The sequence below is a fragment of the Narcine bancroftii genome, chromosome 2 (genome assembly GCF_036971445.1).
Source record: "Narcine bancroftii isolate sNarBan1 chromosome 2, sNarBan1.hap1, whole genome shotgun sequence".
Classification (NCBI taxonomy): domain Eukaryota; kingdom Metazoa; phylum Chordata; class Chondrichthyes; order Torpediniformes; family Narcinidae; genus Narcine; species Narcine bancroftii.
This window is the reverse complement of record NC_091470.1, coordinates 278,297,368-278,314,800: the sequence shown is the minus strand read 5'-3', so window position 1 is coordinate 278,314,800 and position 17,433 is coordinate 278,297,368. Positions and strand designations below refer to the sequence as shown.

General features: G+C 44.9%; 1 protein-coding gene across 1 annotated transcript in view; it reads right to left on the bottom strand.

Annotated features, from left to right (window-relative positions):
- Window positions 1-17,433, bottom strand: part of LOC138755305 (secreted frizzled-related protein 4-like) — a 47,317-nt gene that overhangs the window by 11,687 nt on the left and 18,197 nt on the right. The window contains exon 5 of the mRNA XM_069921065.1: window positions 1,033-1,096. Within this exon, the coding sequence (XP_069777166.1) occupies window positions 1,033-1,096 (64 nt within the window). The remainder of the gene's footprint in view (window positions 1-1,032; window positions 1,097-17,433) is intronic.

Sequence of the window (17,433 nt, the reverse complement as noted above, 5' to 3'; positions counted from 1 at the left end):
CTAATTTCTCTTAAGTCCTCTACTTCCATTTCTACGATTATTTCTCGTTCTTCCACATTTTCCACTCTTTTTCCTATCTCTGATATGACCATTTCTATTTTATTCATTTTTTCTTCTGCATTCTTAATTCTTCTTTTTATCTCATTAAATTCTTGTAATTGCCATTTTTTCACTGATTCCATATATTCTTTAAAAAAATATATATCCATTGTCTTGCCTTTCTCTTCTTCTTCCATTTCTTTCTGTTCTTCTTCTTCTTCCTCTGGGTTAACCATCTGTTGTTTCCTTGTTTTCTTTTTACCCTCTTCTTTCTTGTTGTCATTATTTTCCATGCTCTGCACCTGTTGCTGTGTTGCAGGTGTCTCTCTCAGCTGTGGAGATCGACTCCGCAGCTGATCCCCCCCTCCCGTCAGTGTGTTTTTTTTCGTGCGCGGTTGCGCACTTTTACTCGGCTCTGCGAGCCATTTTTGTAGTCCCGAGCTCGGGACTTCCACTGACCTTAGGGAGCGGGCTTCTCTCTCTGTGGCGGGCCTCCTCGGACAGGTAAGGCCTTCACCTTCTTCTTCCGACGTTCTTTCTTCTTCTCTTCTTCCCGTTGTTTTCGACTTTTCTCTCTTCACTGCCATTTTCTTCTCACCTTTTACTTTGTTTTAATTTTTATTCTTGTACCTTTGTGTTTTGTGTATTTTTTTTCAACTTTTCCGGAGAGGGCTGGAATTCCCTGACCAGCCACTACTCCATCACGTGACTCCTCAAGGTGTCATCTTTCTTCATGAGACATGCTCTCTAATCAAGGTGCCATCCTAATAAATCTCTAAATCCCTCTCCAAAGCTTTCACATCCTTCATATAATGAGATGACCAGAATTGAACACCATACTTTGGTCTAACCCGAGTTTTATACAGAAGCAACATTACCTTATGGCTCTTGAATTCAAACCCTTGACTAAGGAAGGCCAAAACACCACACACCTTCTTAACCACCCTTTCAACTTGAATGGCAACTTTGAGGGATCTATCACACATACCTTACCTTTAACTTTTTGGTCCACTGATCTTTCCATTTTTCAACCAAACAGCCATTAAAGAGCATCAATCTATAAAAAAAAATCATAAATGACTCAATAACTAAATTTTAAACAAATTTGTGAAAAATATGTGAGATATAGAAAGGTGCAATATAATTTTATCCATCAGTTATATTTAACACCAGATAAATTTTAAAAATTGAATTAGACTCTTTCAGATTCATATTTTAGATGTGGACAAGAAATTGGTACATTTTTGCATTCTACTTGGCAATATCCTAAAGTTGAACCTTTTTGGTTAGAAATGGATATACTATTGGAATGAATAATGGAGATTAAATTCCCACAGGATCCAATGATATTTATATTGAGTGATATTAAGAATATTAAACCTAAGTTGAAATTGAATGTGTATCAAAAGAAGTTTGTTTAAATTGTTTTAGCAATAGCAAGAAAATGTATTGCGATAACTTGGAAGTCTGATAAGGATTTGCGAATAGAAAGATGGCATGCTGAAGTCTGCAGTTGTATAGCACTTGAGAAAATTACTTATAATTTAATAACCAAATATATTTTGGTGAATATGGAGCCCCTATTCACAAAATATGGGTGCTTGTAGCGTTCGCACTATCCAGGTGTGAAGTTTAGACTGGTTTATTGCACTGTCCATCGCATTTATATGGGCCCCAGGCACTGATGTCAGCGCACCACATCATCAGGGCATCAGCCTGGGATTGGCCAGCATTCCCACCACAGTTCACTCTCTTCCTGCCATCCAGGAAGTCACCTGGGATGACTACTGGTGTCACCCCCCACCCCCCACCCCCCCCCCCCAAGTCCATGCGGTTGTCGCATTCATTGGCCATTTTGTGGGCTGGTCAGCATCTCTGTGCGCAGGCTGCTACGCAACCCCCCCCCCCCCAAGAACTGGGGATCAGGCCATTGTCCATTGACTTAGGCAGTCTCCCTGTATCACGGGGAGGAGTGGAGACTGGCTGATTACAGTCCAGATATGCCAGTGTCGGGCCGTTGATGGTAAAGTTCTCCTCCTTACTGCCAACAAAGAGGATGAAAGTGGAGCCATTGACTCAGATGACCCTGTAGGGTCATTGTAGGGGCAGCAGGTGTACACCCCTTCACACAAACACATATTGACAAGTCTTTAATTCCCCGGGGATGTTATGTTTGGGTTGGCTGTGTGGTGGGAGTTGTTGCAGGACCAGGGACCCCAGTTTTTGCCACGTTCTCAAGGGTGGCCATAGGGACTTCTGGGCATTTGTCAGGGGCCAGGAACTCTCCTGCAATAATTAAAGGTGCGCCATAGACCATCTCTGCTGCCAAGGCATTGAAGTTTTCCTTCAGCATGGTGCGAATACCCAGCAGGACCCAAGGCAGTTCATCCACCCAATTGGAACCCTTGAGCCAGGCCATCAGAGCTGCCTTCAGGTGCAGGACCCTGCTTCCCATTGTGGGTGTCGAGGTCTGCAGGAGCCCAAGACACTTATCTCGGTGCTGGTGTCGATCAGCCTGCCTGACAAAGTGTTCCAAACATAGAGGAAGCTATCACATGGGCTAAGCGCCACAGCCATCAATTGCTGTTGGCTAGGCCGTTTCCTCGAAACCTTCAGGGTGGGCAGCATTGATGGATGATGATAGCAAAATTGTCCCAGGCTATTAACGCCTCTCCACTGGTCTTAGTTTAGCTGTCGGCTGTTCATGGAGCTTGCTGATGTACTCTACGATGGTGGTGGTATCCCTCTTTTCTCTCCAGAATATGTCTGCCCAGGCTGCAACCTTCTGGGGTTACTGATGTCCTCATCTATGAGCAAGAGTCAGATATCCTAGGCAGTTGCTCCAGAAAGATCTGCTCGTGGCTTGTGGCCATCTGTCAAAGCGAGCATCTCACTCATTAGGGCGGACAGGGCCCTGTCCGCAATCCATCCATGTGCAGCAATTGGGCAGTGTCCTTATGCTGGTAGAACCCAAAAGTGCAGGTAACCAGCTCTTATGGCCACATATTTGCCTTGCTCCAGAGGCTGCTGTAGGAAGTCCTTGACCCTTGCCGCTGTGTCTTGGTCAAGAGCGCTCACAATATAGAAGTACTGGGAAGTACTGGGTGTCATCAATGGCGATATGTCGAAGCTGGAACTGAGCCTCGGACTGCTTGAACAACACATGTGGCTGCGACACCCAAAGTGCTTGGAGCCTGAATGAGACCCCATGGATGGTTGCTGGCTCGGCCTGGCCCGTCATCTTCAGGTCCAACTGCCAGTTGGACCTGTTGGGGTCACCAATGTAGCAGTCATACTACACAGGTGTGGAGAAGAATGACACGCACACCAAAGTCTTGAAGTATATTGCACTGGCCATTGCATTTATATGGACCTCAGGTACTGACATCAGAGCACCGCATCATCAGTGTGCCAGGCTGGGATTGGCCGGTATTCCTGCCACAGTTCACTGTCTTCCCACTATGTGGGAGGTCACCTGGGACAACACCTGGTATCACCTCCAGGTCTATGCAGTCACCACGTTCATTGGCCATTTTGTGAGCCAATCCACAACTCTGTGCACAAGCTGTTACATGTTAATATTTAAATGAAGCTCTGACATTCCTTTCTCCTTAGGTCTTAGTATATTATAAGAGACTTTCAAGTAATAGGCACCCCTGCTGAACGTCCTTTGCCCTGTTCTTTAGTAGGGGGATGGTATATGGGGGAAGTTTCTTATTTTTCTTTTATATACCACATGTATTTGTATTGCTTTGAATTATATTTAATTATGAATTTAATTGTGTTGTTTTAAACTAATAAATAATTTTTAAGTGGAAAATAGTCTTGAAATTTTCAGAATTGTATTTTTTTTAAATACACAAAATAAATTATTATGCTGTGTGCAATAATCAAATTAAACATCACAAATGTTTTGATAGAATTGGCATAAAGTTAACCATTTTTAGTGATTCAGGAGAGGGGCAGAAATAATTTGCAAGATAGGAGAAATAAGATGAATGGATTGACTCAAACATCTTAGTAATCATTTGCTTTCTGCAGACTTACTTATTGTGCCTCCTACCTTGGTTTCATTTGCAAATCTCAATGTTGCAATCTCATTACCAAGTTCCAGCCCTTGTGAAATATTGACATCAACTCTTAGCCCTTTAACACCACCTGTTTCTTCTCTTGCAACCAGTTTTAATCCAATTTATTGCTCTTGCCCAATATATTTCCATACCCACAAATCTTCTCCACTGGTTACCTGTTTCAAGTCTTTTTTTAAATGTTCTATGCAAGTCCTTGTATACCACATCTGATTCTTCCCATTCCATTGTATTACCATCCCTCTGAGGAATGAATGTCTGAGCTTTGTTCTGAGATCCCTGCTGTCTGATTTGAATTCTAATTATTTTCTTTTTATCTATGATTTGTATATTAGTTAACATTATTTTTCTTCCAGCAATATCAACACACTGGTTGGAAAAAAAAGGGCTTGTCTAAGTGTTATTGATTTCCCCATTTACTCTCATCAAATCAATGAGTGATTAATTAAAATCTCCTAAATTGGGTACTTTTGTTATTTCTATTTATCTAACTGACCTCCATTTTCTTTGAATACTTAAGGGTTGGAAATGAAGCCCTGCTAATTCTTTTTCATGTTTGTACTTATTTTGGGAATATTTGCATTTAAAATATTGAATAATAAAGAATGTTATGTGCCGGTAAATTATCAGATTTTGAAGTCAAAGAGTTGATGCAATTTCATTCTTGATATAAATGCAAAGAAGAGTAAAATACTAGATCTCCTATTAGGGACAAGACAGGACAGGAGATGAAAGTATGTGTGGGGAGCACTTTGGGTCCAATGATCATGTGCAACTAGTTTCAATTTAATTATGGAAAAGGGTAGGTCTGGTCCTTGGATTGAAATTCTAAATTGGAGAAAGACATTTTTTAGGAAATGAGAAAGATTCTACAAAGCATGGACTGGGACAGGTGGTTTTCTGCCAACAATGCTTAGAAAGAGGGAGAACTTCAAATGTGGAATTTTGAGAGTGTAGAAGTAAATTACAAAACTTTGAAGACACCATGATTGAAGTCAAAAGATGAAGCTGGAGCAACTCAGCAAATCAAACAGGGTATTTCATATCTTTCTCTTTGGCTTGGCTTCGCGGACGAAGATTTATGGAGGGGGTAAAAGTCCACGTCAGCTGCAGGCTCGTTTGTGGCTGACAAGTCCAATGCGGGACAGGCAGACACGGTTGCAGCGGCTGCAGGGGAAAATTGGTTGGTTGGGGTTGGGTGTTGGGTTTTTCCTCCTTTGCCTTTTGTCAGTGAGGTGGGCTCTGCGGTCTTCTTCAAAGGAGGTTGCTGCCCGCCAAACTGTGAGGCGCCAAGATGCACGGTTTGAGGCGAGATCAGCCCACTGGCGGTGGTCAATGTGGCAGGCACCAAGAGATTTCTTTAGGCAGTCCTTGTACCTCTTCTTTGCTGCACCTCTGTCACGGTGGCCAGTGGAGAGCTCGCCATATAACACGATCTTGGGAAGGCGATGGTCCTCCATTCTGGAGACGTGACCCACCCAGCGCAGCTGGATCTTCAGCAGCATGGACTCGATGCTGTCGACCTCTGCCATCTCGAGTACTTTGACGTTAGGGATGAAAGCGCTCCAATGGATGTTGAGGATGGAGCGGAGACAACGCTGGTGGAAGCGTTCTAGGAGCCGTAGGTGATGCCGGTAGAGGACCCATGATTCGGAGCCGAACAGGAGTGTGGGTATGACAACGGCTCTGTATACGCTTATCTTTGTGAGGTTTTTCAGTTGGTTGTTTTTCCAGACTCTTTTGTGTAGTCTTCCAAAGGCGCTATTTGCCTTGGCGAGTCTGTTGTCTATCTCATTGTCGATCCTTGCATCTGATGAAATGGTGCAGCCGAGATAGGTAAACTGGTTGACCGTTTTGAGTTTTGTGTGCCCGATGGAGATGTGGGGGGGCTGGTAGTCATGGTGGGGAGCTGGCTGATGGAGGACCTCAGTTTTCTTCAGGCTGACTTCCAGGCCAAACATTTTGGCAGTTTCCGCAAAGCAGGACGTCAAGCGCTGAAGAGCTGGCTCTGAATGGGCAACTAAAGCGGCATCGTCTGCAAAGAGTAGTTCACGGACAAGTTTCTCTTGTGTCTTGGTGTGAGCGTGCAGGCGCCTCAGATTGAAGAGACTGCCATCCGTGCGGTACCGGATGTAAACAGCGTCTTCATTGTTGGGGTCTTTCATGGCTTGGTTCAGCATCATGCTGAAGAAGATTGAAAAGAGGGTTGGTGCGAGAACACAGCCTTGCTTCACGCCATTGTTAATGGAGAAGGGTTCAGAGAGCTCATTGCTGTATCTGACCCGACCTTGTTGGTTTTCGTGCAGTTGGATTTTGCAGGCAAAATCTTCGCTAGGATTCTACTAAATAGAATAATACCTAGTGTCGCCGAGAATATTCTCCCAGAATCACAGTGCGGCTTTCGCGCAAACAGAGGAACTACTGACATGGTCTTTGCCCTCAGACAGCTCCAAGAAAAGTGCAGAGAACAAAACAAAGGACTCTACATCACCTTTGTTGACCTCACCAAAGCCTTCAACACCGTGAGCAGGAAAGGGCTTTGGCAAATACTAGAGCACATCGGATGTCCCCCAAAGTTCCTCAACATGATTATCCAACTGCACGAAAACCAAAACCAACAAGGGTATTTCATATAGCAAAGATAAAAATACATAACCGACATTTCAGGTTTGAGCCTTTTATCAAGGTATGAAAAAATGTCAGCAGGCATCTGGATTAAAAGGTAAGGGCGGAGGATAAGGGAGAGGAGGATGTAGCAAAGGCTGAGGGTAATAGGTGGAGAAGGGAGGGAGGGCATAGCAGTAAGCAAGGGGAGGAGGGATGGCTCTGGGAATAGAGAGGGAAGGGGTGAAAAGCTGAGGGAAAGGAGATAGAGGGAAGGGGGAATGGAGAGCAGGTTAGCAGAAACAAGAAAAGTAGAAAATGTAATGAAGGCCTATTTGGGGCCATAGACTGTGGTTTGGGGCCCTAGACTGTAGTGAGGGAACAAGTCTGGCACCTCCTATGGCCACAGGGGGGCAGGGTGATGACTTCATGAGGGAGTCACAGAGAGAGTGGTCCCTATTGAATGCAGAGAGTGGGAGGAGGGGGAAGATATGTCTGGAAATAGGATCCTGTAGCAAGTGCCGGATATTTAGACAAGAAATTCAAACAGGCCTTTCAAGTGAAGCAGCACTTCATTTATGTATCTACAGGATTGATTTACTGTATCTGGTGCTCCCTTTGTGGCCTTCTCTATATCAGAGAGAATGGATGCAGACTAGGAGTTTGCTTCGCTGAGCACCTTCACTCTGTCCACACCAGTGACAGGAATCTCCCAGTGGCCAACTATTTCAGTTCTGTGTCCACTCCCATACTCACATATCTATCTATGGCCTCCTACTATCCCACCAAGCCTACCGTAAATTGGAGGAACAACACCTGATTTTCCATCTGGGGACTCTCCATCTTGTTTCTGCTAACCTGCTGTCCCTTCACCCTATCTTCTTTCCCTCATCTCTTCACCTACTTCCTTCTCTATTCACCTAGCCATCCCTCCTCCCCTTGCTTACTTGGTGTGCTCTCCCTCCCCTCTCCAACTATTACCTCCCGCCTTTGCTAACATACTTCTCCCCTTTATCTTTTTAAATTCAGAGGCCTGCCAACATTTTCCCATGCCTTGATGACAGACTCAAGCCTGAATCATCAGTTATGTATCTTTACTATATAAAAGACACTGTTTGACACGCTGAGTTGCTTCATATTGTGTTTTTACTTTGAAAGTTCAGAGTTTGTATGCACCTGTCAGGATTAAAAGCAAACTTAACAGGCATAGAGAACCTTGGATTTTGAGGGACATTAGGGATCTGGGTAAGAAGAGGAAGAGAGAGGTGTATAGCAGGAAAAGACAACAAGGAGCAAATGAGGCACTTGAGTATAAAAAAAATTCAAGAAATTTCTTAAAGAAATCAGGAGGACTAAAAGAAGATACGAAGTTCTTTTGACAGACAAAGTAAGGAAAATCCTAAAGGCTTTTGTATATTATATTAAGAGTAAAAGGGTAGTAAGGGACAAAATTGGTCTTCTTGAAGATCAAAGTAGTCAGCTCTGCATGGAGCTAAAAGAGATTGGGGAGATCTTAAAGGTTTGTTTATGCATCAGTATTTATTCAAAAAATTGACACAGAGCCTATGCAAGTGAGTCAAACAAGCAAGGTATACCTATACAGATTAAAGAGGAGGAGGTGCCTCTTTGTCCTAAGGCAAATATGGGTGGAAAGACCTCCAGGGCCTGACAAGATATTCCCTTGGACCTGGAGGGAGGCTAGTGTAGAAATTGCAGGGGCCCTGGCAGAAATATTTAACATGTCCTTCACCACGGCTGAGGTGCCAGAGGACTAATGGGTAGTTCATATTGTTCCATTTTTTAAAAAGGCTCTAAAAATTATCTGACATCAGTAGTAGGTAAGATATTGGGAAGTGTTTTAAGAGATCGGACATAATAGTATTTGGATAGATGGGGACTTATTAGCGACATAGCTTTGTGCGTGGTAGATTGTGCTTAACCAATCTTAGTTTTCAGTGGAGGTTACCAGGAAAGTTGATGAAGGAAAGGCTGCAGATGTTGTGTACATGGACTTTTGTAAAGCCTTTGAAAAGTTACTGCAAGGGAGGTTAGTCAGGAAGGTCCAGTTGGTCAGAGTTCATGGTGAGGTAATCAATTGGATTAGACCTTGGCTTTGCAGGACAAGCCAGAGAGTGGTTGTGGATGATTCCCCTTCTGACTGGATGTCTGTGACTTGTGATGCACCTCAAGGATCAGTGCTGGGTCCATTGTTTGTCATCTATGTCAATGATCTGGATGATAATGAATTAAATTAGATCAGCAAGTTCACTGATATTGCAAAGATTGGAGTGTAGTGGACAATGAGGAAGGCTTTCAAATCTTGCAAAGGAATCTAGACAAGCTGGGAAAATGGGCTGCAAAACTGCAGATGGAATTTAATGCAGACAAATCTGAGGTGTGCACTTTTGAAGGACAAACCAAGGTAGGACATATAAACAGTAAGGTACTGAGCTGTGCAGTAGATCAGAGGGATCAATAATAATAAAAAGATTGAAAAAGAAAAGAAAGAAAGAGGGATCAGGGAAAACAGACACATAATTCCCAGAAAGTCGCATCACATATAGAAAGGGTTGTAAAGAAAAATTTCAACACATTGACCTTCATAAATATTGAGCACAGGAGTGAGGAGTTGGGATGTTCTGGTGAAGTTGTATAAGAATTTGGTGAGGCCAAATTTGGAGCTTTGTGTGCAGTTGTGGCCACCTAACTACAGGAAGGATATCAATGAGAGAGAGAGAGAGAAAAGAGGAGATTGTTGCTGGGACTTGAAGAACTGGGTTACAGGGAAAGATTAAAGAGTTTGGGACTTTATTCCCTGGAGCATAGAAGAATGATGGGAGATTTGATAGAGGTATTTAAAATTATGATAGGCATAGATAGACTAGATGCAAGTATGATTTTTTTTCCACTGATGTTGGGTGAGACAAGAACTGGAGGAGATGGGTAAAGGGTGAAAGGGGAAAAATTTTAAGGGAGCATTAGGTGAACTTCTTCACACAGAGAGTGGCGGAAGTATGGAATGAGCTGCCATCTGAAATGGTGAATGCAGGCTCAACTTTAACATTTATGAAAAATTTTGACAGGTACATGATGGAAGAGGAATGGAGGGATTATGGTCTGGGTGCAGGTCAGGGGGTCTTGACAGAATAATTGTTCAGCACATACTATAAGGGCCAAAGGGCCTGTTTCTGTGCTGTAATGTTTTATAGTTAAGTTAAAAGTAACAAATGATGTGGGATAATAACCGCACGGATGGCAGTCTCTTCAATCTGAGGCGCCTGCAAGCTCACACCAAGACACAAGAGAAACTTGTCCGTGAACTACTCTTTGCAGATGATGCCGCTTTAGTTGCCCATTCAGAGCCAGCTCTTCAGCGCTTGACGTCCTGCTTTGCGGAAACTGCCAAAATGTTTGGCCTGGAAGTCAGCCTGAAGAAAACTGAGGTCCTCCATCAGCCAGCTCCCCACCATGACTACCAGCCCCCCCACATCTCCATCGGGCACACAAAACTCAAAACGGTCAACCAGTTTACCCATCTCGGCTGCACCATTTCATCAGATGCAAGGATCGACAATGAGATAGACAACAGACTCGCCAAGGCAAATAGCGCCTTTGGAAGACTACACAAAAGAGTCTGGAAAAACAACCAACTGAAAAACCTCACAAAGATAAGCGTATACAGAGCCGTTGTCATACCCACACTCCTGTTCGGCTCCGAATCATGGGTCCTCTACCGGCACCACCTACGGCTCCTAGAACGCTTCCACCAGCGTTGTCTCCGCTCCATCCTCAACATCCATTGGAGCGCTTTCATCCCTAACGTCAAAGTACTCGAGATGGCAGAGGTCGACAGCATCGAGTCCATGCTGCTGAAGATCCAGCTGCGCTGGGTGGGTCACGTCTCCAGAATGGAGGACCATCGCCTTCCCAAGATCGTATTATATGGCGAGCTCTCCACTGGCCACCGTGACAGAGGTGCACCAAAGAAAAGGTACAAGGACTGCCTAAAGAAATCTCTTGGTGCCTGCCACATTGACCACCGCCAGTGGGCTGATAACGCCTCAAACCGTGCATCTTGGCGCCTCACAGTTTGGCGGGCAGCAGCCTCCTTTGAAGAAGACCGCAGAGCCCACCTCACTGACAAAAGGCAAAGGAGGAAAAACCCAACACCCAACCCCAACCAACCAATTTTCTCTTGCAACCGCTGCAATCGTGTCTGCCTGTCCCGCATCGGACTGGTCAGCCACAAACGAGCCTGCAGCTGACGTGGACTTTTTACCCCCTCCATAAATCTTCGTCCGCGAAGCCAAGCCAAAGAAAGAACAAATGATGTGGGATAATGAATATTCTGCTATGAAAGGTGGATAGGAAGATTCTTTTTACATGCCATATTCTTGAGACAAATGCAAGCTCTATTGTGCATAGTTCTCCTATTTTACTGAAATCAACCAAATTACTATGGTACATGAAAAAGCGAATTACAGACAAGAGTTGAAACATTAAATTTCATTTCTGTAACCTCATTACAAATATTGGTAAAGTTTTCTTATAAAATTATAAAAAGTATTTTTATAAAATATCTCAAGGGGCACAAACTAATAGGGTTATGGGAATGGGAGTTCAGGCTGGATTAATTTATTGGACTACTTTGAGAAGAATGTAGGCCAAACTGTTAGGGATGAGACATTACCTAGCTGGATTTTGAGAAAGCCTTTGAACCATTCCATATATTAAATTACAACACAAGGCTCTAGCTAAGCTATGGATTCATACGAACATTGCACTGGATAGACAACGTCGACATTAAATCCACATGCTTTATCCCCATGAGAGTACCAATGCCTGTCAGACAACTGTTAGATCATTTTATCTTCAATTTAGCTTCAAAACAGCAGCAGCAAATAGAACCTTGCTACCGACCCGATGACTCCATAAATACAGGAACCACAAGATGGCCAAGCCATCTGGAACAGAAAGCATTAGCATTGATTTGATGAGACTGGAGATCAACTTCAAATGCAAGGTATTCTTGGACTGAAGCGTCAAGAGAAAATTATTGCTATTGCAGTGGACAGTGAGGAAATCTAACTAGGATGCAGATCAGTTGGGAAGGTGACCAATAAGTGGCAAACAGAATTTGAATGTGAAGTGCTGCACTTGAGTAAATCATTTCAGGGTAGGACTTGCACAGTAAATGGTAGGGCTCAGGAGAGTGTTATGGATCAGAGAGACCCAGGTGCACAGGTGCATAGTTCTTTAAAGTGACAACTTGCGTAGACAAAGTGGTGAAGAAGGTGATTAGCATGCTTGATTTCATTGGACAGGGTACAGAGTACAAAAGTTGAGACTTCAGGATTCAGTTGCACAAGACATTGGTACAACTACGAGAGTACTGTGTGCAGTTCTGGGCACCCAACTCTTGGAAGGATATCAGGAGATCCACAAGGATATTGCTGGTACAGGAGGGGTTCTTCTTTCTTTGGCTTGGCTTCGCGGACGAAGATTTATGGAGGGGGTAAAAGTCCACGTCAGCTGCAGGCTCGATTGTGGCTGACAAGTCCGATGCGGGACAGGCAGACACGGTTGCAGCGGTTGCAGGGGAAAATTGGTTGGTTGGGGTTGGGTGTTGGGTTTTTCCTCCTTTGTCTTTTGTCAGTGAGGTGGGCTCTGCGGTCTTCTTCAAAGGAGGTTGCTGCCCGCCGAACTGTGAGGCACCAAGATGCACGGTTTGAGGCGATATCGGCCCACTGGCGGTGGTCAATGTGGCAGGCACCAAGAGATTTCTTTAGGCAGTCCTTGTACCTCTTCTTTGGTGCACCTCTGTCACGGTGGCCAGTGGAGAGCTCGCCATATAACACAATCTTGGGAAGGTGATGGTCCTCCATTCTGGAGACGTGACATACCCAGCGCAGCTGGATCTTCAGCAGCGTGGACTTGATGCTGTCGGCCTCTGCCATCTCGAGTACTTCGATGTTGGGGATGAAGTCGCTCCAATGAATTTTGAGGATGGAGCGGAGACAATGCTGGTGGAAGCGTTCTAGGAGCCGTAGGTGGTGTCGGTAGAGGACCCATGATTCGGAGCCGAACAGGAGTGTGGGTATGTCAACGGCTCTGTATACGCTAATCTTTGTGAGGTTTTTCAGTTGGTTGTTTTTCCAGACTCTTTTGTGTAGTCTTCCAAAGGCGCTATTTGCCTTGGAGAGTCTGTTGTCTATCTCGTTGTCGATCCTTGCATCTGATGAAATGGTGCAGCCGAGATAGGTAAACTGGTTGACCGTTTTGAGTTTTGTGTGCCCAATGGAGATGTGGGGGGGCTGGTAGTCATGGTGGGGAGCTGGCTGATGGAGGACCTCAGTTTTCTTCAGGCTGACTTCCAGGACAAACATTTTGGCAGTTTCCGCAAAACAGGACGTCAAGCGCTGAAGAGCTGGCTCTGAATGGGCAACTAAAGCGGCATCGTCTGCAAAGAGTAGTTCACGGACAAGTTTCTCTTGTGTCTTGGTGTGAGCTTGCAGGCGCCTCAGATTGAAGAGACTGCCATCCGTGCGGTACCAGATGTAAACAGCGTCTTCATTGTTGAGGTCTTTCATGGCTTGGTTCAGCATCATGCTGAAGAAGATTGAAAAGAGGGTTGGTGCGAGAACACAGCCTTGCTTCACGCCATTGTTAATGGAGAAGGGTTCAGAGAGCTCATTGCTGTATCTGACCCGACCTTGTTGGTTTTTGTGCAGTTGGATAATCATGTTGAGGGGTTACGTTACAGGAAAGGACTGGGTCCTAGAGTTGAGAAGGAGGAGGGGTGACCTTATGGCGGTTTATAAAATCATGAAGAACATGGATAAAATGAATGCTCAATCTTTTTTCCCCCCATGGCAGAGGATTCTAGCAGTAAAGGACTTGGTTCTTACTTCTTAATCCTCCAAAATATTCTGTATGGAATTTAAGATGGAGGTGGGGGAGGATGTGCTTAAGGAGGAGAATGTTGAAGAAGAGCTGTCTTAAATGTAATTGGGTCTGGTTGCGTGAGCATGGTAAGATGGAGATTATTCCATGCTTTAATTGTGCGGGGGAAGAATGAATCACTGCACACATCTGTCTTGGAAGATGGCACTACAAATTGGGTTGCATGCCCTCATCTGCTCCAAGCAGGCTTGGGTTTGGTGTAGGATTGGAAGTCTATATCAAACTGGCAGTTCAGCATTTTGTAAAAACAGGTTAGGTGGTGTGCTTCACATCATCTTCCAAGGTCCCTATGTTCATCTTTCCTGCTGTATATATTTATAACTTTTACTATCTGTTTTCATACTGTGCTAGTTTACTTACATAATCAAGCTTTCCTTTCTTTATTGGTTCCTAAGTAGTGCCTCCTTGCTTTCTAAATTTTCCCCAGTTTTCCAGTTTCCTTCTACTCTTGTCGACATTGTAGGGAAGAACCTTTAATTTGATGCCATCTTTTATTTCCTTAGATATTCATGGCTGGCTTGCCCTATACTGTCCTCGTTTATAATTGGAAGATATTTTTGCTGAACTCTGGAAAATCTCTCTGAAAGTCCTTCACTGTTCCTCAACTGACCCAATATGTTCCCAGTCTACGTTAACCAACACTTTCCTTATCCTGAAGGGAGGGAAACGTGAAAGTCTGTAGATGCTGTAATTGTATGCAATCGTGTCTGCCTGTCCCGCATCGGACTGGTCAGCCACAAACGAGCCTGCAGCTGACGTGGACTTTTTACCCCCTCCATAAATCTTCGTCCGCGAAGCCAAGCCAAAGATTGAAGAAGAGTAAAAACACAAAAACGCTGGAGGGACTCAGCAAATCTTACAATATTCATAGGAGGAAAAGATATATAACCAACATTTTGGCATGAGTTTGTCAAGGTATGAGTAAAAAGCAGGCAGGTGCCTGAATTAAAAGGTTGGGGAGAAGGGAAGAATGGGGAATGGGAGGAGTACAGACCAACAGTCAAAATATATTCATTGAAAATGGACAGGAGAGAGGAAAGGTGAGCATGAATTGGGGGAGAGTGGGTGTTTTTGACTCTGTTAAATAATAAAGGAAAGAAAACAGGAAAAAAGAGACCGAGCTAGAGGAAAGGAGACATGGGGAAAGGTGGGGTGGGGGAGCTAACAGAAACTAAAGAAATCAATATTAATGCCATCCAGTTGAAAGGTTCCCAGATGGAATATGAGGTGTTTTTCCTCCAATTTGTGGGTGGTCTCAGTCTGGTCATGCATGAGACCATGGACAGACATGTCAACAAGGGAATGGGGCAGGGAATTGCAAAGGGTGGTAACTGAGAGATCCTGCTATTGCCAAGGTGCTCAACGAAGCAATTTCCCCAGCCTTCATGATGTGAAGGAAACCACAATGAGAGCATTGGATGCAGTAGATGACCCTAGCAGATTCACGTTAAGTGTTGTTTCATTTGAAAGGACTGTTTGGGACCACACCATGGTGGTGAGGGAGGATATGTGGGTGCAAGTGCAGCACCTCCTGTTGTCACAGGGGTTGGTGTCAAAGGGGCAATTGATGGGAAGGGAGGAGCAAACGAGGGAGTCATGGAGGGAGCGATCCTTGTGGAAGGCAGAGAGGAGTGCAGAAGGGAATGGTGTGTGGTGGTGGGATCACGTAGTGGGTGGTGGAAATGTCTGTCCATGCACTGTAGATTGAGATCACCTGCAAATTGGAAGAACACATCATATTCCATCTGGGTACCCTCCAACCATATGGTATTGACATCAACTTCTCCAGTTTCTGTTAGCCTCCTCCCCCACCCCCAACTATCCCCAACTCCTTTCCTCTAGCTCTTGTGTCTCTCCCCTTTCCCTGCTTCCTTTCAAACTTCATGGCACATGTTCATGACAATATACCGGATTTATTGCTGTGCTATATGAATTGATCAGTAGCGTGCTTGCAAAAAGAAATGACTCACTGGGCCTCAGTGCACATGACAATCAAGTTTAACCTGATAGGAATATTTTGTTCCAAGTCCATTAGAATGCAAAACTTCAGTATTTGGTCCAAATTCTCACTGTTAGTGTTTCATAACTAGTATCCACCAATACGTCCTTAATTGCACAATTAATTTTTGGTTTTTTTTGTGTATTCTTGCTCACATTTTTCTCATATTGGATTAGGATCCTTCAACTCTGAATAAAGATGACCAAAATCTCATGAAATATGAAAATTGTTACAGTAGATCTTACAGATCGAGAAAGAGATTAAGAGAAGTGCAGCACAAGTAATAGGTCCTTTAATCCAACTCATCTAAGCTAATCATGATGCCTATCTATGCAAATACCATTTATTCAAACTAGGTCACAACTCTACATATCCAAGTGCCTGTTTAAACTTTGTAATTGCCCCTGCCTCTTATGCTTCCTCTGGCACCCCCATTAGGGTGAAAAGCCAGTTCCTCAGATCTTGTATAAATTTCTCACTTTTATCCAATGGTGGATTAACCATACGGTTGAGAAGGCTAAAATCTAGGGGCTCAGAAGATGAGAGGGCCCAATGCATTATGGTCTGATTAAACCGACTTAACAAAAGCAATGAGGTTCATTATTCTCCATCCTTTGTGCTTTTTTGATTTCATTAAAAATTGCAATTAGACTTCCAGGTGATGAAAAGTTCTGGGCGAGTGGGTCAGCTGGGCAATTCTTTTCTGTTGTGCTAACCAATCATCAAGTCATCAAAACTATTTATAAAGTAACAGAAATGGACCACATTGTTTCAGGTTGGAGAAGAGCATGCAGGAGCACTGGGGGAATGGTGAGCCGTAGCCACAGCTCTGCAAGAACCCAGTGGGACATTTGCGTCCCTTCCTCCCTGCACCTGCACCCAGGGCCATGGCAGGTTTCTGCAGTCGCCCATCTGGCCTGAGCAGCACAGTGACCTCTTCCTGCCCAGTGGGACAGGGAACAGGGGACAGGGACCTCTCCCTTCCCAGCAGGATGGATGGAAACTCTTCCTTCCCGGCAGGATGAGGAATGGGGACCTCTCCCTTCCTTCCCAGCAGGATGAGGAATGGGGACCTCTCCCTTCCCAGCAGGATGAGGAATGGGGACCTCTCCCTTCCTTCCCAGCAGGATGAGGAATGGGGACCTCTGCCTTCCTTCCCAGCAGGATGAGGAATGGGGACCTCTGCCTTCCTTCCCAGCAGGATGAGGAATGGGGACCTCTGCCTTCCTTCCCAGCAGGATGAGGAATGGGGACCTCTCCCTTCCTTCCCAGCAGGATGAGGAATGGGGACCTCTGCCTTCCTTCCCAGCAGGATGAGGAATGGGGACCTCTGCCTTCCTTCCCAGCAGGATGAGGAATGGGGACCTCTCCCTTCCTTCCCAGCAGGATGAGGAATGGGGACCTCTCCCTTCCTTCCCAGCAGGATGAGGAATGGGGACCTCTCCCTTCCTTCCCAGCAGGATGAGGAATGGGGACCTCTCCCTTCCTTCCCAGCAGGATGAGGAATGGGGACCTCTCCCTTCCTTCCCAGCAGGATGAGGAATGGGGACCTCTCCCTTCCTTCCCAGCAGGATGAGGAATGGGGACCTCTCCCTTCCTTCCCAGCAGGATGAGGAATGGGGACCTCTCCCTTCCTTCCCAGCAGGATGAGGAATGGGGACTTCTCCCTTCCTTCCCAGCAGGATGAGGAATGGGGACCTCTCCCTTCCTTCCCAGCAGGATGAGGAATGGGGACCTCTC